The 25,396-nt window shown below is 36.9% G+C and overlaps 2 protein-coding genes across 6 annotated transcripts; both read right to left on the bottom strand.

The window, feature by feature from the left end:
- Positions 1-290: 290 nt before the first annotated feature.
- Positions 291-16,680, bottom strand: LOC135642819 (uncharacterized). 5 transcript variants are annotated; one of them, XM_065159272.1, is made up of 17 exons: positions 16,161-16,680; positions 15,744-16,060; positions 14,620-14,697; positions 13,175-13,395; positions 10,704-10,796; positions 10,398-10,481; positions 9,554-9,685; positions 9,342-9,447; positions 9,203-9,265; positions 8,980-9,033; positions 6,887-6,944; positions 4,503-4,579; positions 3,886-3,956; positions 3,671-3,731; positions 1,329-1,388; positions 852-914; positions 291-717 (listed from the first exon to the last, which is right to left on the bottom strand). In XM_065159272.1, the coding sequence occupies exons 1-17, from the start codon at positions 16,303-16,305 to the stop codon at positions 595-597; spliced, it is 1,806 nt and encodes a 601-aa protein (XP_065015344.1). In that variant the 5' UTR covers positions 16,306-16,680; the 3' UTR covers positions 291-594. The 5 variants fall into 5 exon arrangements, 4 of the variants coding, with proteins under 4 accessions (XP_065015344.1, XP_065015345.1, XP_065015346.1 ...); XM_065159273.1 differs by having other exon boundaries at positions 15,744-16,053; positions 16,161-16,296; XR_010498079.1 differs by lacking the exons at positions 291-717; positions 852-914 and adding exons at positions 1,708-1,756; positions 2,972-3,019 and having other exon boundaries at positions 1,330-1,388; positions 16,161-16,485.
- A 5,251-nt stretch (positions 16,681-21,931) lies between these two features.
- Positions 21,932-23,422, bottom strand: LOC135643855 (uncharacterized). Its single transcript, XM_065161225.1, has 2 exons — positions 22,867-23,422; positions 21,932-22,792 (listed from the first exon to the last, which is right to left on the bottom strand). Exons 1-2 carry the CDS (start codon positions 23,312-23,314, stop codon positions 22,170-22,172), a joined length of 1,071 nt encoding a protein of 356 aa, XP_065017297.1. The 5' UTR covers positions 23,315-23,422; the 3' UTR covers positions 21,932-22,169.
- Between the last annotated feature and the right edge of the window lie 1,974 nt (positions 23,423-25,396).

Raw genomic sequence — 25,396 nt, 5'->3', positions numbered from 1 at the left:
GAGAGGTTGATAATCTGTGAAACCCACGTTCCTCTGAAACCCACGTTCCGATGCCCCACCATAAAGGCGATCGGTGCAGCTTTCCGTTGCAACCAACCCGCCCGATCATAGTACAACTAAAAACTGTTTTCCATTTTCATTTCTGTGCATCACAAAGTGTGGGCACCGACGATGGTCCGAAAAGGCAGTTTCCCCCTTCAGCATCTCATTTACAGAGAAAGCATTCTGGCTTTGGCTGAAACTGTGAACGTCACGACCAGCAACACAAAAATCCTCCAAAAGTCTCACTATGAAACCTTGAGAATTTCTTTTTTTTTTAATTTGTATTATTTTAAAATTTCGCCAGTGCCACAACAAAATAATGTTGCTTTTTATATTACATATATGACAAAACAAACACTTTAAGAGACACTGATTTCTTCGAAGTCACCCTCGAAACTACAATTTCCTCACATCATGGAGTCAGAAAGTAGATCCAAACCGATCTGACTACCAAGCTTCATGGAGTCTTCCTGCCTATGCATCGATCTCGGTTTCGGCTGACAGCCTTCGTCTACGTGTGATAGAGAAGATCGTCGTTACATCAAAGATCTCTTACAGTCCCAGAATGTCAAATTCGTGGGGCATGAAATCTTCACTTGGTCTGTAGTATTTGTCAGGAGAGTACAAGCTCAGGTTTGTCACTTGGCTTGTATATAAACAAGCAAACCTCTCAACCTGCGGAAAAACATCCAAGAAAATTTCTTTTTCACAGAAAATACACCCTACAACAGTGGCAAAATTTCTGAATTCACACATCAGAACAAGCAGGAGGGAAGGCTTCACTGATCTCTGGTAGGGAGGGGGAATACCTGATGAGCAAAGCGAGAGTTCTGGTAACCTGTCTTCATGAGCTGCCCCCATACCTTGTGAAACTACATCGACAAAAAGATGCACAGAAGAACATGAGCACTGCTGACTAAGTATCATATAACCTTCTCACAAGCAATTTTTACCCAGGAGGCAAAGAAATTGAAGGCCATAATACAGAGATGATAAACAAGAAAAGCAATTTTATGATGTTCAGGACATCTAGTTTTGCAATATGGAAAAACATCTGACAACCCAATCAGAGGACAACAAGTTTCCTAAATATTCATTAGAGCTTAGATATACTTAACATGTTTGATACCACAGATCAATTATAGACACACAAACGAAAGCACATAATCTAGTTATAAACATCAAAGAAAAGTTTCTTTTACTAACAAATGTTCATAGTATTTGCCCATGTAGACATGCTAATCTGCAGCCCAAAAGAGCTACATTTTCTAAGAATTGGTTATTACCTTTTGGTGGTGTTCCCTCTGGGCATCTTGATGGAGGCAACGAACCTGCTCCCTTTGTAACTAGCGATGCATAAGAACAACCAAAGTTGAGCAACATATGATGGTAATCGTCGCAAAAGTTAACATACAAGAAAAACAAATTCCACTGCAGAAGCAGATTAAGTTTATGTTGTAGCATGAAACACAATTGTTGCATATTGTGAAATGTGAATAATGGAATTTATAAAAATATATTACAAGCCATCATTTTTCAAACTAATTCAATGATGGACCTCTATTGAGAAGGATTTCTCACAAAAGCTCTACGTCCATGTGAAAAAGCAATTAAAATAGATGAAAATGGAATGAACCACAATACAAAGTTGTGCTTGAGAACAACATGAATTATCCTTCATGGTGGCCATCAATGTTTATGAGCCCAGGAAGCACTGGAGATTGAGTAATACACCATGCAAGAAAGGAAGAAGGCAGGAGTGAGGCATTAGATGACAAATCATAAAGATATTTTTATTTAATTTGAAAATATTACGACCTTATATTGTTAGATCAGACCAAAAAGCAGCAAAAAAGATAGAAGGATGATTACGACTTAGCCTGCTGATCTAGCAACCAAAATAATGACAAACAGAAACAGATATTTTGGAGAAAAAGATGTACATAACTGACAAAATTTCAAAAATAGCTCAAACAATTTGCATATAATAACTGAACAAGGTCTAAACACAAAGAGAAACATATATTAGCATGGTTTTCAACAACAAAAATGATCATCTAGGCAAAGGAAGATTGCAAAACCATAGATGATAGATACAAAGTTTGTGCTAAAAATGATAATTAAAGTGACCAGAATTTCATAAAGCACATGGTGTAACCTTGATAGGTAACTTCACATTACATCTCTTAGAACTAATCTAAACGATAGTGAGTTTCCTGAAGGTGCTAGCCAGCCTAGCTGGTAAAGACTTTAATAGAATATGACAAAGTCTTGGGCTCGAATCCCGCCTTTGCCCCTTAGGCTTTGCGAAAAAAAAAAAGATAATGGGTTTCATTGGTGGCAAGTTAGTTCAACGACTGATATATCAGATTGGCACAAAGAGAATTGCTCTACCAATTATATAGTACCTAAAAAATAAATAGTAGGTCTCTCTCAGACAGGTCGACATCAAAAAAGGCCTCATCAAATCAACTATAAGCAACAGTCATGTATAATTAACAAGTGATTCTCTTTTCTTGGAAAAACTACAATGGTTAAATACCTGTCCCCCTTTTTCTTTCCTATTTATAATCTTTCACATTTTGTATAACTGTTCGGCTAGACCTTATACCCCAATCACTTGCTACTGCTCTATCAGTGTTACATGCATCCAAAAAATTTCTTGTCATAAGCATTTAATTACTTCATTATATCCCCATATCTTCTGTGTGATAATAGAACTTGATCCTGAGGGCCCAGATAATTACGAGTACAAAGTATCAGAAGTGGACGCAACCGAATAACATGTTAGATACCTGAACAAAGACGGAACTAGAAAATGGAACTTCAACAGAAAAAATTTTCCAGACATACATCACAAGTGCAATACAGAACAAGCTTTAGGAACATGGATAACTTGTCCTATCTTGGCTACTCGAGTAGTAAATACCTTCACTCAGGTTTGTATAGAGCCCAAAAAGTTCTGGTCGTACGTAGTCTACAGTATACATAGCTCAGATAATTAAGGTAAGTAGTTTCAAGCGCATAAAACAATTAGTACATAGAATTTAAAACCATATCAAGTTTGCAGTTCAAACAATGTTTCTTAATCGTGCAACCAAGATACAGACATACAAACATGGTCGAGGTACTCATTTCAAGTTAGCATTAAAATGGATGAATCTTAATCTATGATTCCCTTCAGGAAGTCTTGATCTTGATTGATACTTTACAAACAAGACTTTATTCTAACAAAAGTTAACATGGATGGAACATCTGATCTGTGGGTCAGGATGGCATCTGCTAGGAACCATTTGAAGTTGGGTATCTTACTCCTGACACTTAATTTACTAACATTACAAATCAATGCAAGAGATTGATGATATCATTTTCAATTAGATATGGCATCATAACTTTTTATCCGACTAACAATGTCAATTTCAAGCAGCTACTTCGTAACTTTTGATCCACTAGGTCCTAAACTAGTGGTAATACTGCACTGGACTACAAGAAACAACTTATAGAACTTCTTGTTAGTGACTTCTAAATATAATGTAAAATAGACATGCTAACGACTGCTATAGGAGACTTGACATTGCTTGATTTTCAAAATGTATTCCATTTACAATATTTGCATTGCCCAACTCACCTCCAGTTTATGAAGTTCGGATGATAAGCTCTGTTCCTCATTTGCATCCAAAATATCAAACCTGTACCATAAATAGACTTTGATTGATGCAGACAAAGAAAAAAAAGAAACTAGCAGTGTATATAGAGGAGAAATTTCTAAACAATGCCTGATTAATCTCATAACTCATAAGGATAAATCTACCAACAAAATCATTCAGTAAATAAATTTCTTACTTGAGAGACCATTTTAGGTGATGAATTTTGTCCTCAACAAGATCACGTTCTAGCCTTAACTGTCGAAGCTTCTGAACATAAATTTGCAAAATAATGAACATAAGAAGTAAGTTCGGTTGGACAAAGAGTCAATAAGAAATTGATGGTATGAGAGAAATCAACATTATGATTTTCTCCCAACTTAAAATAAGCAGCTTAGAATTTAAGCCCAAAACTAAAATAATTATTATTTCCACCCTGGGAGACTTGATTTTCCTAATGCTTTTACATTTCTTCCATTCAGTTTTTTAATATTAAATCTTGCTTTTAGATTATAGAATTTGCAACCAATAGAAGTTCATCTTGCAGGTTTTGTTTCACTGTAGCATGGAATTCTCCCAGCATCTCACAGTAGAGGATTAATAAGATAATCTAGATTGAGTATAATAAATTATGGCAAGAATGTTTAAAGACTATTGGAACTATTTGCAACAGCAGAAAATATCAATGAATAAACTCTGTGAAACATTAACTATGAATATCTTTCAAAGAATACACCTGTAAGATTCTAAATACTATTATTGTATTGATTCATGAATATATTCAGAAGTACCAGAAGAAAAATATTTTCTTAATACCTTACGCATTTCCCTTGATCGACAAAGAAGCTCAACCTCTTGCTCAAGTTCTGGAACAACGAGCATCGTTCTCCAACCTTTTATCGAACAACAATTCAGTAAAAATCAATTATGCCTTTTCTTTTAATAACAAGAAATAAGGATAAGAACCATATAAATACAAAAAAGAATTATCATGTTAAGTTTTTGGAAAGAGATAATAACTTTCAAGTTAATTCTGTAGTGTACCTGATGTGACACCCTCCATATGGAAACAAACATATCTCTAAGCATAACCTTTTAGTGATGAATCCCATGTGATTGCAAGCTTGGGTTATGACAAAAATGATATGAGAGCTAACCTAATACCAAGATAATCTGTGGAATGTTGGGGATAATAGGAAATGTTGATCTCCAAGATGCCCCAAAGAAGTTCAAGTCACCATTGTGCCATGTATTTCACAATCAGTATAAAAGAAAAAGATAATAATTACCCATGGCACCACCAAGAAAATATAGAGTTATAAGGAGGCAATTTTGAGGTTCCAGTAATTCCAGATTGTGTTCCAAGTTTTAATTATGAAATGATTTCATATATGTCTCCTAACAAGCTATTCTGAGTAATTATGAAAATATAGAGTTTTAAGTAGGCAATTTTGAGGTTCCAGCAATTCCAGATTGTGTTCCAAGTTTTAATTATGAAATGGTTTCGCATATAAGTCTCCCAACAAGCTAATTCTGAGTAACTTTTTCGAGGGACAACATATATGATTTATGCCTTTTGTTGAAAAATTGTCTTCTACATATTGTGTCGGCTTGGAACCAAATAATAAGAAGGTCTTAATTTATTTACCAGTCAAATGTCGGATTGAAATGCAGCCATCAAGTACTACCCGATTTTGTTGAACTGGAAACCATGAAAATTGGCTCCAATTTATTAAAAGAATTTATCAGTCTAATTATTGACTAAAGCCATCGAAAAGGTTTGAGGATTTAAGCAATCAAAGGATGGGTCAGCGACATACACCCCCCAAGTAAGATGCTGTGAGGAAGGGTCCATGGGAAGAGAATAACAGGAGACTCCTAAATTGTGTTATTTGTACTCAATTTTAATTTTTCCAGGCCCTTGCCCATGTCGGCATGAGAGGTATACTGGTCCATACAAACTTATTGTACTGGGGCAACATCTTGTCAGAATGTATTACAAACAGACTGATATTTAGATTGTTGGCTGATATTCTTGATGATGATACATATTCCAGATCAGGTATCACTAACATCATATGCATCATTTTACTTTGATTACTTTAGCAGATTTTCTACTATAGCGGAGATTACTTTGATAGCCTAGGATGATGACCTGGCAATTAAAATATAATGCAGGCAAGCCAATGCTGTGAATATCTGGACAATAATGGTGGCTATAATTCAACAATATAAAGAGACTGTGAAGTAAAGAAACAATATATGAAGATGTGGTAAATACATTACTTGAAAATGAGATAATGTGAAATAGGATAGATGATTTAAACATAAGTAATGATGAAAAGTTGCAAGAGGTCTTGACAATGATATTTGCCTAAGTAAAAAAAAATACTATACTATCTAAATGCTAGAGCTTTGAGACAAAAGATTGAACAACTTTATGGAGTGGACCAAGTGACCAACTAAAATAGATAAAGTAGTCCAGCAGAACTGTGGTAGAAATGAAGTTGTAATAATAACATGAAAACCAAAATAAAATCAAAAGGATTGAAAGAACAAGCTTGCAATGAGATGACCAGTCCAAATATACATCATACAAATGCATGATGAAATAAGGGAGGATAAATTGCATGATGAGGCAATCTAAAGATTGCTTACATGCTTCCCAAAATGAAAATTAAGAAAAATATAAAACGTGGTAGAATTTGAGGTTAAAATAAGATTCATGCAGCATAATAGGGAAGTGTGGCTAACTACAGTCAGTGGATCAAGATGACATTAGACAAACAGAAAGATACTAGTGTTCCTGATTGTATGGATGCTAGTAGAAACTACAATTAAATGTAATTTCAAACTTTGCAAATTTTGACATTCCATAAAGACCTTAATGATTTAAACTATAAGTCCAGCAATTTCAGCTCAGGAAATATAGAAAATCAATGAAAAAAAATCACAATACACGGATGACTACAGATAATCATATAATAAAAACATTGAAATATAGACTACATATCATAATACCATGTCAACAGAGATCGGTTAAGGAACTGACAGGATGGTGTAAATATATCAAATGATAATACAGGTCCAGACATAAGACAATACATTTAGAAAAACACAAGCACAAGCAATGACCTAGATTTAGAGAATTATCTAGAACAAACAAGCATAAATCATGAAAATAGACATAATAAAATTACCAAGCACTTTCTTGCTTCGCAAAATATCTCCATAGATGTGGTCTCCAACGTAAAGAACCTATTATAATGCAAAAGAGCATCACGATAAGACATGATGTTTAAATGATTTAGTTGACAAGAAAAATTCCACTTCAGACATTTACATTCAGTGAAAGTACCGATTGTATAATACCATGTTAATATTGTCATTAGTTACTAAGTCAAAATTAAAAGCTGGATAAGCTATATGAGAAGAGGTTGATAAATTTTTACAATGCATGCATCATTGCATGTACAAGGCTAGTCACCGAAGCCAAGTGAGAAAATTAGATATGTTTGTATGAAACTAAAGTTGAAAAGCATTTACATTTAGAGGATTGACATTATAGAAAGATGTTCCATTACCAAGAAATTGAATTAAGTACTCAAAGGTGTTCAATCTGCAGAATCATGAGCACAATTGGAACTAGCAGAACTTTAGTTATTACAATTAAAAGGCCTTAACAAATCATGACCCATAAATTTTATGAAACATATTGAGATGGATGATTAGATGTACCAGAAAGAAAAGATACACTATCAAATTGTTTCAAATTTGGCAAGTAAAAGAAAACAACAAGTGAAAACGAGATCACACCACCTTAAGGTACTTAAGAAATCTAATGAAGACCTTAAAGCACACAGTAAGAAAAATATGTTAATTAATGTTAAATATATTCCAAAAGGCTGAAAAAAGAAGACTTAGACAAAGGACATAATTACGTTAAAAATAATAAGAAAGTTGCTCTTAAAAAGGTTAAATAGCAGGAGAAAATACATATGGTTGGCCCCAAATATTTGGTAAAAAGATCTTGCAGTATATATAGAATTATAATGTGGTTGTTGTCATCACCATCATTGGCAGCATTGTTATTGTCATTGTTAATATCAATAAAAAAAGCTAAATTTCCCAGTTTTATCCTCATGCATTGATTCCTTAAAAAATCATATCTTTTTTTGTTCCAAAAAGAAAGCTGTATATTACTGCAAAACTCTAGTAAAAGCTACACCATGCTCCTAGGAGCACAAAAAATAAGCCAACACAAGGGACCAGTCCAATCTCCACATCCTAGAAGATTTGGAACAAAGAGCAAAACATGCTAACCAATTAGGCAAAAAATACATGCTTGAAATCTTAAAAAGTCATATATTATTCTATATATAGCATCTATTAACTTGTATACTTACTTTAAAACTGTATCAGAAGTCACAAACAAGGTGAAACAAATATTTAGTACTCTGGTTAACTTAATTTAGTTAGATTTTGCAGCAAATTTGGAAGTTCACCTTATAAAGGAATGACAATAATTACAGAACCAGATTGTCAACTTATTTCCTAACCAAACTTTTTCTGTGTCATAGGTTTTAGAAAGCTCTTGGTAAATATACTATAACAATTTGAAATGTCAAATGAAGTAAACGACCTTCGAGTGAATTCTATCTAATCTGTTTTATCTTCTTGATAATTCAGCTATAAGTCCAGGTTATCAGTCATGATAGCCCAGTATGTAACAAGAATGTCCTGTACAGAACCAGCTGTTGCCTAGAATGCATCCTATAATAGACCTCCTTCTTTGGGAAAATGAATCCAAGTTGGTGTTTTTTTAACTTTTGCCTCTATATAATGCATAAAAAAGCTTAAAACAACAGATATTCATATAATAAAAATAGCATCATAATTGAAATTTAACAAAAAGGTTCTAGGATGTGACAATATGCGGCTGCATATGTCCATGCAATAACCTGATGGAATCACATAACAATTGAAGGGACCAGTATACTAGAAAACAAGGACAGGGAATCAGAGTCTCATCTATGGATACAGGATGTATTTTAATCCATATCTTATTTAAGGACTACCTAATGAAAAGAATCCTCTTTGCACTAGGAAAGTAACTGTTAGAAAGAATAAAATGCAATAAAACTACAGATTGAAGTAGTATGTTGTTAATGTAAAAACTGTCTGATAATACAAATCATGCTTAACAATAACTTCTGATCATGTTTTACAAAAATGTTTATTGTAGAAATTAAAATTTCATGATATTCTATAAATAGGCTAACAAATGGAGCACCTGGGAACTTGAAGCAATTGACAGCAGCTTATGAAGATGTGCAACATTACCTCCCTGAGAATGAAAGTCAAAATAGATTTATTTAATAAAAATTAATTGCTGAGATGAGGAACAGGTAAATGACATTTGAATGAAGAATAAAAAATATATCAAAAGTAGTTTTCTAACAAAAAAAAAACTCTATTTGATTCAGTAGTAGCTTTAGATTAAGGTTAGTGTTTACCTGGAAAACTCTGCATGCCTTTTTTAAGTGGTTTGGAGGCAATCTTGGGGAGGTACTTCCTACCTAAATACAGAACAAAAATTTAAAAATAAGAGAATAATAATGCAAATGGTAGGAAAAATGACATTTTTTTACTTACCTGAGGAACTAGAGTCCCATTGTCAGTATTAAGCAGCATTCCAGTTTCAGATTCCACTTCAAAAAGGTTTGCACGATTTTCTTCATGAAAGAAACTTGGCTTTGAGCTGTATAAGTTGAGAACTATTCCATTAATCCACAGGGTAAAAAGTATTTGGAAAAAAAACAATACTGATGAATTAAGATAGAAGAATTTCAATGATAAATTCCAACCTGCCTGTTATAACCACATCAAAGTTTTGAAGCCATTCATAGTTTCCAGCAGAGTCACAACCCGCAGAGTCACAATTTGAGTTACAGTTCCCACAGAGATAATTCATAACAATGTTCGTGTAGTCCCACAAACTGCAATCAGTAATCATGCTGTTAAAAGAAATTAGTAGCAACCGTTGACAAAGATAGAAGAACATTTTGTAACCACACACCTTAAGATGTTCTAAAAGCTTATTTATGCATTGCACAATGTTGTTAAGCAATAACAACAATTCAAAGTTGAATAGACGAGCTACCATAAATAGACAGGACAAGCCAAATGGATATCAAGTCACTCTCTGAAGGACCTATTTGGCCAACTTATGCAGTGGTGTGTTTCCAAGAAAGTCTTTAAACAGAAAAGTCTTAATAAGTCCTCTCAAATTGGCCAACTTATGCGGGTCTATATCCAAGAAAGTCTTTGAACAGAAAATCTTAACAAGTCCTCTCACAGCTTGCGTTCAGGATTGCTTACAATACACTCGTCCATTATGAATATGCTGCCTCTTATATTGTCCCCTCACTAGTCAGGTCAACAATATATGAAGGCAACTGCCTAAACTTGATCTTCTCACCTAAGATGTAACTAGTGCTGACAAGGCTTCCTTGCCACAACTTACCCTCAGTTCTTCCTTTCCATATACAGCCCAACATCCAAAACTTTAATATCGAGCTACTTGTACTTACAATTACAAACCATAATCAAATGGCTTGAGTCAGCAAATTATTAAAAGTTAATTGTTTGTACTGGTATATGCCATCTCTACTTTAGCAGAATCATAAACAATATCATAGGAAATGATACCTATTTGTGACCAAAAAGGTGGAACGGCCTGAATCTCGAAGCATTCTAAGCATTGGAACAATTGATAGATCTTCATTAATATACCTAGAAGTTCAAAAAAGTTCTCAGATGTCATATATATGCTGGACAAATTATCTTGAAGATAAAATATAAAATTCCCTTCTAAATCACTTCAAAAATATAATGAAGTATACATTAAATTAAAAACACAAATTACGGTGGCTGTTAGATCATTCGATTATAATAGCATGTTATATACACAAATCTACTTTTGCAGTAAAAAAGTTATCATCATACAATAGTTACCTTCCAGGATCCTTCGCAACCATTTGTTTCAAAGTTCCATCACGATGGCACAAGTCAACTGCTGCCCTTACATCTTTATACATTCGAATATAGCTGCATTGCAATGACTAGTTATGACTGATCAAACTAAAACAGATAATCCTTAAGAAAGAAAAACCATCTAGGCATCTTGAAATTGTGGGCCCTAATTGAGGCTTCTAGAATTTCTTAAAACAAAAAAAAGGGGTCTCAAATAATGACAAATTGATTATTACATTTCAACTAAGAAATATGCATCATCTAGAAGACTACATGCAGAACCAGTTAGAAACTAATTAACCATTATTTCATAATCTATAATAGTAAATGATTTTTTTTAACCATATTTTTATCCATCAATATCATTTTTGGGCCTTCTTAATAATCTTTCAGGGAGGGAAGGAGAATGAAATGAGAGTGTGAAATTTTTTGGCCTTCGAGGAATTAGATGTATTATCTTAATGATTTTGCCTTGCAGTAGACTTCAAGGTTCAGAGAGAGAGAGAGAGAGAGAGAGAGAGAGAGAATTTCTAATCAACAGATCATATAATCCAGTCTCCAAAAATAGACTAACAGAGGACAATTTTAATTGTTGTGGCAGCAAGAAAACTAACTCACAACAACTTTGCCTAATTTTCTTCTCATTTCACTAAAATCATTGCAAAAAAATTAACATGAAATGCTGTGTAAATAAATTTCAGTGGTACCTAATAAAATATATTTGAAGTTTTTAACAACTACTTTTGACTCTGCTACTAATTCAGACTTCTGTGTTCCTTGTTATAAAATTATCTTAAACAAAGAAAGCACTAAAACATTTGACTATTATGTTATACATCATTCTGCCACATAATAATTCAAGTATATACATTATTACTGGTAATTCATTCCTCTCGTGACCTTAATTTGGCAACCTGAATGAAAGCATGACATGCCAACTTGACACTAACCAATAGCACAAGCCTAAAGAATAATTTTTGGAAAATTCCTCAAATCTTCCTATTTCAAATCTTTCAACATTTTGTATGTGATGCCAAAGAAGAAGGACTCTGTTGCAAACCAGACAGCATAGCGGTACAACTTTAGTCTATGTCAGAATATAGAGGGAATAAAATTGATACAACATAACCAAAGATAACAGAAGGTATGCAAAATGCAAGTTGGAAACAACGACGGGGGTAGAAGGTGCAGAAGTAGAGTAGAAGCTGGAAGAAACCCTCTTGAGACAAAGATAGAATCATAGAAGAAAGAAAACCCCAGATCTAAAAGAGCACTATTTCTTCTATAGAACATTTATCATTTATCCTTCATACACTCAACAAAAGATTCATATTTAGAACTCTTTGATCTTACTAACTTGACATAAATCAAACTAAAAATTTGGAAAAGAAAACTGAATATAAATCTTTGTACTGAATTGCATAACATTCACCATATGATAGGCACACATTTCATTTCTTTCTTGTGATTGTTAATTATTTATTAATTCATTGCTTGAATCTTTCAAGTTCAATCTTCATGCATACAGCTCCAAATAACCAGATTCCACCTCAAGCATTAAAAAAGAAAAGGAACTAAACTGACCTTTATTAACTGCTGAATATTGATAAATTACTATCTAATTAGATATACTGTACTGAAACCAACTGCTATTGCTCAGGACCTTACAAGGGTATGTGTGCAGAACTGCCAAATGACAAAATTAAAGGAGACGAAACACAATATGACTCCAACTTCAGTCTTCAGCTAATTTGTTCTTTAGTAACAATGGATGTTTATAATTTCAAAAAGAATTCCCATAGTATCTTTCAATATAATTAATTTACAAGCTATATGAACCAAAATAAGGAAAGCCTAGTACATAAGGAAACAGATGAAGCAAACTAAAGCATTAACGTAGCAACAGGAGACCAATTTGTTTGAACTTCTCTTATTGTATACAGTACTATCATTTAATAATGAAAAGACGAATGTGAAAATAATAATAACTCTCATGAAAAGAAAGAGAATGGCACATTAATCAACTGACCATGAGATAGAGCACTTTGAGAATATTACATTATTCATGAGAGTTTACGCTCATATTCTAATGTATAAAGGCTAAATCCAATTATTGACATCCAGATATCTGATAGAAACAATTATACATCCTTTATTTAGTTTTATATGCAAAATACAAAAAGATAATCACATGGCCACACACAGAAATGTACCAAACACTCAAATATACTTCAATCACAACATACATAGAAATATACTATGTGAAAATAAAATAACATAGTTCTGTTGTTACATACCAAAAAATTACTAGTGAAACTCATCACTTCCTCAAATGACAAACTATAGCAAAAAACTCATCACTTCCTCAAATGACAAACTATAGCAAAAAACAAGACAAAGGATCAAAATTGAATTTAGATTAACAAAATGACAAAGCAATGAGAAGTACATACTCAACCCCAGAAGTAAATTTTGCAGGGTTCTTATCCATAAAGTCAACAAGCTGAGCAAACAGATATGCTTCGGCTAGAGAGAACAAAGTGTCAATCAAAGCATAATCAGGCTCGTCGAAGGAATCACGAACTAATGTATTTCCATAAGTTGAAACTTTTTCTTCCTTAGACATCTCCCTAAACCCATGGTATGCCACTTTTACATACTTGTGTCGGTCCATCTGAAACACAAACAACTTATCCAGAAATTGTTGCTGGAAGGAAAGAGGCAAACAACTAAAATGAAACTTTTACATTGTAACATTAAAAGGGCCATAGACTAAGATGATCATGAAATTACACATATTACTCTGATGTTAAATAGTGGATATAACAAAAAAAAATGGAAGAGTACATCAGATTAAATCCTCACTAATCCTTTATACTCATAGAAGAAATAGGACATGGGATATAGGAATTGAGCCATCATGTTTTGTCAGGTGTCAAACAAGTTCTCATAATAGATGTAATTATGATTTCAGATGGCAGTCTTGGCGCAGCAGTGAAGCTAATCAAAGTCTTTGCATCCAAACATAGACACTTCAATCATCTGATACTTAATACTCCCTAGATCATATGCAGATGCCTTGTAGATTGGGTATAAGTATAATTTATGTTTGACACTTCAAACATAAAGCTCTATCAGGAAAATAAGTCCATTTGTAACTATAATGGTATAAGTATATATGCAGAAAGCAAGCAAAAATCTTGATGATACATTTAGTGATTGGTAAAATTTTTTTGAATTTTCCAGTTACCCAGTGTGCCATAGTTTGATGAGGAAAAGTTCCAATTGTTAACATTTTCAGTAATTTTCTATAAATCTTCACTGCATAGGTTGATTAAGAAGACCTAAAAGCATGATGGGTTTATATGTTTGTAATGTACTTTTCTGTTGCTATTATCAAGGTCCATTCTTAGATATACTAAAAACAACTTGGACAAATTAAATTTTAATTTTAATTTAATTAAAGATCAATGAGTAGGAGTAGATTAAGAAGCAGATCATCAGAAAAGAAATATCTAGTAACTGACAGATAATATTTAAGACGGAATCACATACATCAATATACATATTCTTATTGTATACGTACATAGTTCTCCAGCATATCGCACACAAGGATGCATACTTGCAGACAACTTGCACAGAAGCATTACATGGGCCACATGCAGCAGCAGCAAACATATGCAGATAAAAATGTACAACATGCTCAAGAAGATGCAAATCTATGAATAGAGAGAACAAAGAAGGGCAGAAAACATGTATATGCATGCTCAATTGCTCATAGCATACCAATTCACAACAATGCTTTGAGAAGGCTTTTCAAAGAAGCTCACGGAACTTTTTGTTCATATATTTAAAGTGCTACTCTGTAAATCCAAACAAATGAGTTTAAAAGGCTAACCTTTAAAATATTGCCCCTCTTCTTATCAAGAACCAAACCCCTGACCATGTACTTCGAATCAAATGTCCATTCCAATATCTGCAAATTTAAGAAATAATGTGGCTCAGTTGTATTCACAATTCTAAATAATAATGTATGTGATTATCAGAAATTCTGAGCACAAATTGTCTATTAAAGTAAACTACTCAACTTCGGAGGGCTAAAAGAAACTCCTGGAATATAACTTTATAATATGATGTATAAGATTTAGAATAATCCTCAAAACATTTCTATGCATTCATATCCAAGTTCAGAGCTAATACGTCGCCACACTTCAATATTGGGACAATAATTGAAACATTATAGAATATTTCTCTGGAAAAAGATTATAAATTGCTTTTATCCGGACCAAAGAAAGTTCTTCTGACAAAATTTTTGTTGTAGTACTGCTATTCTGCCAGCATGGATATGGTTTTAGATAAAACCAGTGATAGTCTGCATGAAGCTCATGTTATCAATGTTTATCCTCTTTATGCAATAATATAATGGTGGATACTAATTAAGAACAGTTTAAAACATAGCATATATTATGTAATAGGATAGGGCAGCAAAACAAATCAGATAAAAGGCATCTCTATCCAATCCGTTTACCAGTTGGACATTATGGTTGGGTCACTAATAGAATTATGCAATCAAAAAATTGATCCACATCCAATTCAAGCTGTATCAAAATTATAAAATTGGATCAAATTACATCCAATCCATTGACAGGAAATGGCATAAGTCCTCATGGGGAAACTATAAACCTTCATTTCCATTACATGGATTATCAACTACATCTTGTTCTTTATTTTCTAGTTGAAAACATAATCCGTCCAGCCTCTAATTCACACACTTGAAGAGCATAAAAATATACAAAAGTGGATTACTAAGCTTGGAGAGCTCCTTCTATAAAATACTAATAATGGCCGTGTAACCAATTCAACAAAACTGTCTAAAAATGCAGGCTCTTCGTTTACACAGAAACGGAACGTTAAATTTGACTTATCAAATTTCCAGAATGTAAAGACAAAATGCAATCTTCAACAAAGAAACTCAATCCAATTAACATAAGGACAAAAATGGCACAATTCAGAATCACAAACCTCATGAGGATACCCCAGATTATAAACCAGTTTCTTGACCGTTCCATCATAGGCCATCGACTCGAACGTCTCTGGCTTGTACTGTGCCAGCGTGTAGTCCATGTCGAACCCAACCGCGATAATATTCTTCATATTCAGCGATCGATTACAGAAAATACGCTTCCCCGTGGCAATCTTCTGCCCCCACTCCCGGGACGACCAAATCCGCCGGTCTCCACCATCGGCGGCATTGCAGGGACCCAAATCGACTGCCAAGGGCCTCTTCTCGGCCACCCCAATCCCCTCCATCGATCCGTTCCACACCGACCGGCTGTACCCTAATCAAAGTATTAGCACCTGCCGGACTCATCAAATCCAAACCAAATACAATCAAGAAATCCAAAGGGGGGAGAGAGAGGGAGGAGAGGGACTGCCGACCTGTTCTTGGAAGGTAGCGGTGAGGGGGGGGATGGGGAGCGCGAGGGCGGAAGAGGAGGAGGGCGGTGGAGGAGGAGGAGGAGGAGGAGGCGGCGGAAGCAGAAGAGTAGAGAGCGGCGACAAGGGGCCTCTTCGGCATCCGCATCGTCCTATTGGGGGATTAAATAGGCATAGGGATGCGGGAGGGGATAAGGGGAATCCGGTGCGCCGCTCCCACCTCCTCCGCCTCCACCGACTCCTCACTTCCCGATGTGGGGAGAGAGGCAACGATTATAATTCGACCACCACCGCCACTAAGACGACTCCTTGCAAGTAGAAGAATCGATGCAAGCCGGAGGAGGAGGTGGAGAAGAAGAAGCAAGATGCGATGGTCCCCCGGAACAATATAAAGCGACCGACGAGACGCCGGTTCCCACTGGTGCACACACGCGTGTCGTCTTCCGGTTGGAAGCAGTTGAGCAGGTTAACGTGTGCCGGAGATTGAAGTTAGCGGGGAGTCCCAACAGAATAACGGATGGGGTTGGGGACGAACGGTGGTCTGCCGTCCCACGGAATGACGCAATAACGCGGAGCTGAGCACTTTTCATTGGTGGAGTGTAATGGACCCCGCTGATCAGCCAACGGGGAGTCATCGTTTGTTGGTTGGTAGCCTGCCCGAGACAGGAACCGACGCCTTGGGTTTGGATGAGGTGGAGAATTGGTGGACGACAACTGCTTGCACTTTTGCTTTGTGGATCGAGTGCGCGCGTGAGCAAATGCCTTCATCACCAATGCATGTGTGGCTCTTGTGACGAGCGAACAGAAGCAGGAGAGGGAAGTGGACAAGGAATAAGGAACACGTTCCTGGTCTACTTGTTGCGCGTAATTGGATGAGACGACAAGTGCATGATTCCACGCCACTTGGTTCGCAACATAATTGAAACTTTATGCCATGTTGATAAGAGTGGCTTCACAGAAAGCAGGGGGGGTGGGGGGGTGGTGTTCAGTGGAATAAGAACACATCTCGCAGCAAAGGGTAAATAATTAGGTGCAGATGAAACGTTTGTTTGTTTGTTTGGTTGTTAAGGTTTATCTTTTGGTTGATTAGGTAAAAAAAGGGCGAGCTTTGATGTATGGGTGACCATAGCTTTGTTTAAAGAAGACAAAGCTTCCAAGGGTTGACTCCTTTTGGAAGTGTGATTAGGTAAATTAGCTTGTGCATGTTAATTTGAATGGAAAACACCTCACTGCAGACCCCCTTTTAGTGAATAATGCATGGTTGATTTGATGCACGAGCTCAATGAGGTATAAGAGGGTCATCATGCAAGCTTTGTTAGTGAATCTGGCTCATCTTATCCATGAAGCAGAAGAGGTTGATGCATGATTGTCTGGAGAGGGGAATCTTTTGTATGTTTGCTTTGTTTATGACCAGTTTTTGGCCAGTAGATGTTCATCAACATATGATTGTCACATCATGCTTTGCTGGAAGAGAGCTCGCTGCAAACTTTATTAGTGAATTAGGTCGATTTCATATAAGGATGAAGCAGGAGAGGTTTGTGCATGATTATGTGGAGATCATCTTTCTTTTCTTTTTCTTTTGCTTGTTTCGGATAAGATTAGGTCAGGAGATGTTGTTTAACAACAGAAGATGGTGGCCTCCAGGCATCAGTCTGCATGAGGTAACCAAGCATCTTAAGTGTGATATATCATGGAGGAGAATATTTAACTTGTTCGCTTTGTTTATGATACTGTTTGGTCAGTGGAGGTTGATCAGGAAGAGAAGATTGCTGCTGCATCAGGCTTTTGTGGAAGGCACATTACTCATGACAGTTTGGCTCTGCATGCAAACATGGCGAAATAAAGCACCTGAGAATTGGTATCTAATAGTTCATGGAGTGATTGCCTCTTGTCAACCATTAACTTGTCTAAAAGCAAATCATGTCCAACACTGATGATGGCATGAACTAAGCTTTTGTTACTTGGTGGTGAGGGAATTGGAGAAAAGCTTTCAGTGTCGCTAAAGAATGTGAATCAAGTTCCACTAGCATCCCTTACTGTAAGCTATCATCTTATAATGCTGAGATACTAGTTAGGCATTGATGTAACCTTCTCTCAATTGTGAGTGGGTTTGATCTTTTCCGGTCCTTTTCCAACCAAGGTTCTAAGTTATTACTTCAAAAATCCATCAGATCTTGCCATGATAAGTCATCGAAGAAGAGAAAAGCAAGTCACAAACTGGGAATAAGGAACTTCTCCTTTAATTGAGAGTTTGAATGTATGTCTCTATCAACTTGGCTGCAATGAGGCTGCAGAAAAGAATTGTTGCAGCAAAACATTATTAAATGGTTGTTTAAGAAGAGGATTCTCAAATCTGGTATTTGTTGGAAGACACCTCACTAGCTCAGTGCATTTGGAGTGATTCTCTTTGCATGAGGTCCATGACATTTAAAGAAAATTAGGTCAAGGTATACTTTACAGTATTAGCAGAGACTTCTGACATTGACAGGGAGATAGGAGGCAACTTAATATAACAAAGATCAATAAATATTTGCTTAAAGCTGGAAGTGCAATGTCAGTAACAAATGGAAAGGAATGTTGCTCAAAAGCAGCATTTTCCTGTGGTATATTTCATTCATTCCTCCCCAATAACCATATCTTAGGACTTCTTTTTTTTGTTTTTGAGAAATATAAAAAATCGTGTCATCAGCTTATCCGGAGAAACATGTCTTGAGTTAAGAAGGATTAAATTAGCTTCATCAAGGGATTTTAGTTACTGTCTCAGTTATTGAATTCATTTCTTGTAGAACCCATGAAGAATTAATATTCATTTGTGAAGATTTAATGTCTATAATATCATATCTGCATAACATCAACCTCAAAAATCTAAGTAACATCGCATGCTTCTGATCAAATTTTTAGGTACATAGCTAGAATAACTAGAGCAGTGTTTCTTAAGAAAGTCCTAGAAACAAAATAATCTCTGATAGCAGATGTGGATTGTGATTTCTGAATCATATGAGATGCACAGTAATCAGTACTGACTGAGAAACTGTAAATGAACAGTAGAACCTCTCCCAACAATTACCTCCTTAATAAGGAATGCTACAAACATAGGTAGGTTTTGGGGTCTGCTCCAAAAAATGCAAGTTTAATGTCAGGTGGATTTTATCTACAAGCATGGTCTCATGGGTTGCTACAATACCCTTCTCTCCCAAACTGAGCTTGTCCCTGTGGTCTTCAGCCTTGTGGTTGTTTCCCCTTCAATCCTAGTAGAATTCTAGGTCGAAATTTTTGTGAAGCTGATGGGGAACAATCTGATGTCTACAAGAAATGGCTAGTGTGCAGATATGATTGGCATCCAGGTTGTTCTTCTGATGAGTTATTACTTTCCCTTGAAAAGAAGTTGTATCAGTAGAAAATTGTATCTCAGTTGTTATATATTTTGATGAACAAGTGGATTGATTTCACACATGCTTCATATTCCATTTGATTGCAAAAATCACCTCATTTGATTGAGAAGTATAGCACTATGAAATTGGAGGCAGAATTTTCACTACCGTCGAGCAATAGTACATCGATATTCATTTCAAGCTCAAATGTGACAGAGATAATATGTCTTTGATCTTGGATTAGTTAAATTGCATCACACCAGGAAGCTGATGTCACTTTGCTACCGGTTTTCAATATAAAAAAAAAGAGTAAAAAGAATAAGAATGAGTGAGATCAGAATTCTCCAAATGATACCATCAAAGCTTTATTGCAAGACCAAGGACTGAAAGGTACTCCATGCTACTCAAAGATATTTATAATGCTAAACATCAATTGCATCTACACTTCATTGTAAACTATTGTTTTGAGAAATACCTGTTCAATTAAAAAAAGTTTTTAGAATTTCATTTATGATTTGGACAGTCATTTCCCAGGTTCAGTTGATTCTGTCCAGTTAGCTGTAATTGAAGCCCAGTTTGTGCCAATCCTAAATTATAAAATAGCTAACAGATTCTTAGTGTGCCGGTTTCCAGTTAATATTCATAAAAATTGCATCTTTATGATGATCATGTAATTTGACAATGCAGGCTACTTCCTTGCTTAGCAGTTCATGGTCAAAATGGAAAGTTTTCTAAGAAACGATAAATGTGTCTCCAAATCAATGGCATTGTTTATGTTTCATTATTGCGAGAATTTGTTACATAAAGCATGTTAATTGGAAAAGTATTTCTGTCAGCTCCAGTTTGTAACCACTTTCTGTGCCTCGACAAATCGGTCTTAGTAATGTAGCATCTTAAAATCTGGTTTTGTCAATATTTTTGCTTCTTATCTGTGTCATTTTTACTAGTTTGATTCTCATCTTATACTTTCCTTTTCTATATACTGCAAGCGTAAAGGTCAAAAAGAAGACAATTTCTGCACTTGGGACATTCAATTAGGGAATAAGGACTACTTAGAATTCTGATCATTCTACCGTATATATGTAACAGTGAGGTGCCATTCTTGTAAAGAAATGAAACATAGTATGGTGTCTGCTGCCGCAAGTCGATCACTTGATCAGACTAATTTCATTTTTATGCATATGCAAGCTCAAATGACTATTTTGTTTTTTTTCTTTCTCGGAAGTTAATCATTTCCTTTACTTTTCAGGAGGTCCTAATCTATTTCTGCCACGCCATCGCTGCAGGTATAGAACCCGTTGCGGTATCAGCTGTGCCAACCAAGGGAATATCAATCAATCATCAAACTTATGTATTCTTACCTCCTCCATTGCTCTTATCAAAACCTTAGTGGTGTTTCATTTTCATTGAAAACGTTGTGTTAGTTCTACCATTCCTATTTGGATGAAAAAACTTATTTATCAAATTAACCCTATATATTCAGTTGGCTTGCACACTATATCAGTATGTATTTGCTAAATATTCAGAATGCCAAAATATTCATATCAGTATGATGTTTGTCAAAGCAACCTGAATTGTTTGGCTTGCACACCATGTTCAACATGGTGAATCTTGCATTTATTGTTTTCATATAAAATTGTCCTTCCTTGTAAGGAATTTGTATGACTGTAGATACCATTGCTTCTCCAGTACTGTAATCAGTTCATTAAAGTCAATGAAGGCCTAAGAAAATTACAATAGCTCACTTGGTTGAAGTGAAAAAAGAGTTCTCCAGCTAAGAACTGAACTAAGCACTCCGAAAACAGACGATACATGAGTTGGCTAATCTAGAAAGATTGCATCTGACATTATGCTACTTCAAAATTGGATGTGCAGAACAAAAGATGGACAACAGACTCATGAGAACTCAAGAATCTAACTTTGAAACAGATTCCATTATACCTTTTGCAGAAATGTTGAGTTCTGTGATTTGTATAATTGCCTTCAAAGTAAATATGAATTCGAGCAATACTTGTATAGGGATGATTCCCTAAATACTGCAAATCCTGTACCTTTTACCTTGCAAAAACTACTGGGCTTTCAAATGTCTACCAACTTCTGTTTCAATACTTTTGCTTTGCCTGATGCTTCGATCTCGACCTGTGCTGACTGGCTAAGATCAGATGCATAAAATGGTGGGATTTATCTTTCAAATGATGTGAAGAAATGAAAAGTTTGCAGGCATCCATCTCCTTTAGTTTGATACCACCAACCTGTCGTTACTTTATACAGTGCCAGAGAGGCTGAGCACTTAATGTAGATAAGTGATGATCAGTTTCCAGGAGAGAATGAATGGATAACTGGGCACCAGCAATGCTTCATGATAAAACTTAGCACATGACCTGTTGGTGGCACCACCATGGATTGTCACTGAATAATACCCTTAAATTCCACCATTTGGCACTCTGTTTTGCAATTTCCTTTGCCATTCATTCCACTAGCTTTGTGCATTATGCACATATACATGAATCAAGAACAGGTACAAGTTTCTGTTTCTGCATGAATCAAGGAAATTAATAAGAGGAGCTATGGAACTATAGAATCTACTATGTATATGTCTCAGAACATGCATGTTTCCTCTTCCTTGGAATCTCTTGATCTATCAGCTATCCTGGCTTGGACCTCCGGAGGCTTCCACCAGGTACAACCGTCGGCATGGTGTTCCATCCTCCGGGTGAGTCTCCATGGATCTGGGCAAGCTCCTTAACTTGTTGAACAGGTTCTGGGGGTCATGCAGCAAGCCAAAGTGAGCATCAGGGTCCCCTAGTTGTGAGAGCTTGACATGGCAATACCCGAGCGTGGGCAGCAAATGGTCTGGCCAGTCACTGTAGAAATGGAAGGTGGAGTTGGAGAGGGAAACCGAAGATTTGTTCATGAAGTCCGCGAGGAGGACGGTGTGGGTCAAGTTGCAGTTGGCAGCGATGACCTCAAGAACTTGCATGGCATGGAGGTGAGACAGGTAGTAGAGGATGCCTTCGAGCACCCACACGGTGTTCCTTGTAGGAACAAACCCACGCTTCTGCAGTTCCTCGATCCAGTCCCCTTCCCTGAGGTCAGCTGCCACTCTGACCAGGGACTTGGCTATCATCACGATTTGTTGGTCTTTGGAAGATGCCATCATTTCCTTGAGGAGGGAAACCTTGATCTGCAAGAGCTCAGGGAAGTCCACTTCGAATACAACGCTTTCCTTGAGGCAGCTGAGGCGGTAAGCTCTCGCATCCATGCCTGCGGAAGCGACGGCTTTAAGCATTGATCTCGAAGCCAGCAAATGCTGAGGGGAAGGAAGAGGAACCACTGACCTGCACCGAGAAGAACCACCTGATGAGCTCCCCTGTCGCCGAAGGAATTGATGGCAGCTTCGATCCTGGAATCGAACCAAAGAGTTCGTACTGCCAGAATCACCCCCGAGACTTCTCGGGCATTGCTAAGCCTGTCCTGCCTCATCTTCTCGTAGAGGCTTCTGAGGTAGCTCTCTCCTGCAAGCACCGCAGCCAGGGGATCACGAATCACGTGATTCCACAGTGCCCGGCCGGCGGCGGTCTGGCACGCGCTGCGCCGGAGGTAATCCCATTCTTGCTCGATGGTCGCATGCAACGAGCGCACTCTCTCAGAGATCAGCACATGAGGCAACTGCAGCTCCTCCAGCCATGCCGAGTCCGCCGTGGATTTCTGATGCGCTTCTTCTCCAGACATGACTCGGAGGGAAGCTCTGACACAAGAAGCAAACAGAGGAAGCCCAAAACACATAATCTTTCAGCTTTAGAGTTGTGTTTATGCTGACGGAGGAGCCAAAGAAGATAAGAAAAGAGAGCCACACACACTCGTGCGCTACCGTAACTGCAATTCAAACAAAACACCACCCTTCCTTTGAGAGGAGAAGATTCCATTCCACTTTGGTTTATGTTCTGCTTGGATATGTTCCACTGTTGCATTGGATTCTGGCCACCCATTATTGGAGGCATTCCAGGTCCCAAAAGAAGCTATGGTCATGTAAGTGGTAGCCGCATGAGAGAGAGATAGTTCAGCCTGGGTCAAGTGGAGCTCAAGTCGGCTGTTGCATTGGCCTGATAAGGTCCTCAGACCAGCAGAAAAGAAGAGAACTCTTATCACCTCGTCAGGAGGAAGGCGCTGCATTGGCTTTAGCTTCCCAAAGCTCCATGTGAGAGGTCGATTTCTTCGAATAGCAGACAAATTGGCCCTTTTGTTCAAGCCTGGAGTGCAGGGCACAGTTCACTCCAAACCCCAGTTTTGGTTGTGTTCTGTCTTTGGTGCATTTGCATTCTTGATTTGGGTGGCTGTCATCCACAGGTTTCTGCTGAGTGGCTTGAGAGGTTGATCCTGATAAATGAACTTGAAGGTGCAGAATCAGGTAGCATGTGGAGTTCATGGACAGGATTCACCTCACCTACATCATCCATCTGCTATAACACATGATGTAGTTGAAACCATTAAACAATGATTAAGTTTAGAAACTGTTAAAAATCATATTGGAATGCAGATCATGATTTTATTTGTTTTCTATTGTAAAACAGATTGACTTGAGAAGTCCCCAAATAGTGATTACCAGCTTTTGCCAACATAGAGCAGAAAGCAATTCAGAAGCTTGGATGGACTGACAAAGCAGTGGATGATCACCTCTGACAACTTCAAAACTCCTCAGCAAATCAGAGGCACCAAAATATGAGATTATACAGTTCATTTGAACTGAAAATAAACTGCTCCTGTTGCAGATAATGGATGCTTTAGCGGTTGCTCATGAACAGATGATAACCAAAGGGAAGATTGCTTGTTTGAGGTGGAGGGAAAAATTGACCATGATTCATGGGTATCAGCATTTGGCTCTGGCACAGATGACTGACACAAGATTACAAGAATTTGAGTTCTTGTTTTGCAACTCTAGCAAACAAGTAGCATGTAAAACCTCTATACTGACATTAAGAAAGAACCAAATTTAGCTGCTAGATTTCTTGAGCATACACACATGTCGATTTTGTACAGCATGAAGGTTGCATGCCTTAACAGCTAGCAGATCAACATGTCCATGACAAGGTGGCACAATCTTGACTTAAATGTGACAACACATTCCTTCTCAGAATCTTGCAAATGGGATATGGAAAATCCCAAGGCACAGACAGATTCCGAGATATGGAAAAGATAGATGCAATATCGCCATGCTATCTGAGTGGAAGCAGAAAAGGGCAAATGTAGAAAGCATATCTTAGTAGAAAATCTTTCAATTAGAAGATCTTTGTAAATCAACAGTCCCTGTGAAGTCAGAATTCCTGCAAAACAATCTGACACACTTACCCCACATTGCATGGCTTAGTTTGGTTAACCCTACTTGAATTGAAGCCCATATGGTTGCAGAAAAGACCTTTGAGCTGCTGGGTGGATCGAGAACAGCTGGATAGAAGTTCCTCATCTTACAAAAATACAGCAAGGTATCTAATTCCCAGCTAACTACTTTAGAATGGAATGCTTTCTTTCTTGCTTTTTGAAAGCTATGCTTTCTTCGCCATGAATCAACCACCTTTTTCTTAAACCTCCTCCTGCTTCCAATCCCCCATACACACACACACACACACACACACACACACCAAGTATGCCTCTCAAGAATAGTCAATTTATGTGTTGTTGGATCGAGATCATACCTCAAAGATCTGGTCCCATCCGACACCCCTGTTTCATGGCAAAGGAGGAGGAGGAGGAGGAAAAGAAACAGCTAAATTTACCTACAAAGGAGGGGAGTACCTTTGGTTGGGGGTCATTCACGAGTTCTTCCGGCTCCGAGCACGGAGTGAGTCAAACGTACACTTGCCTTCGGCGTGG

This window comes from Musa acuminata, chromosome BXJ3-7, assembly GCF_036884655.1.
Source record: "Musa acuminata AAA Group cultivar baxijiao chromosome BXJ3-7, Cavendish_Baxijiao_AAA, whole genome shotgun sequence".
Classification (NCBI taxonomy): Eukaryota; Viridiplantae; Streptophyta; class Magnoliopsida; order Zingiberales; family Musaceae; genus Musa; species Musa acuminata.
This window is presented reverse-complemented; position numbering and strand designations above follow the sequence as displayed.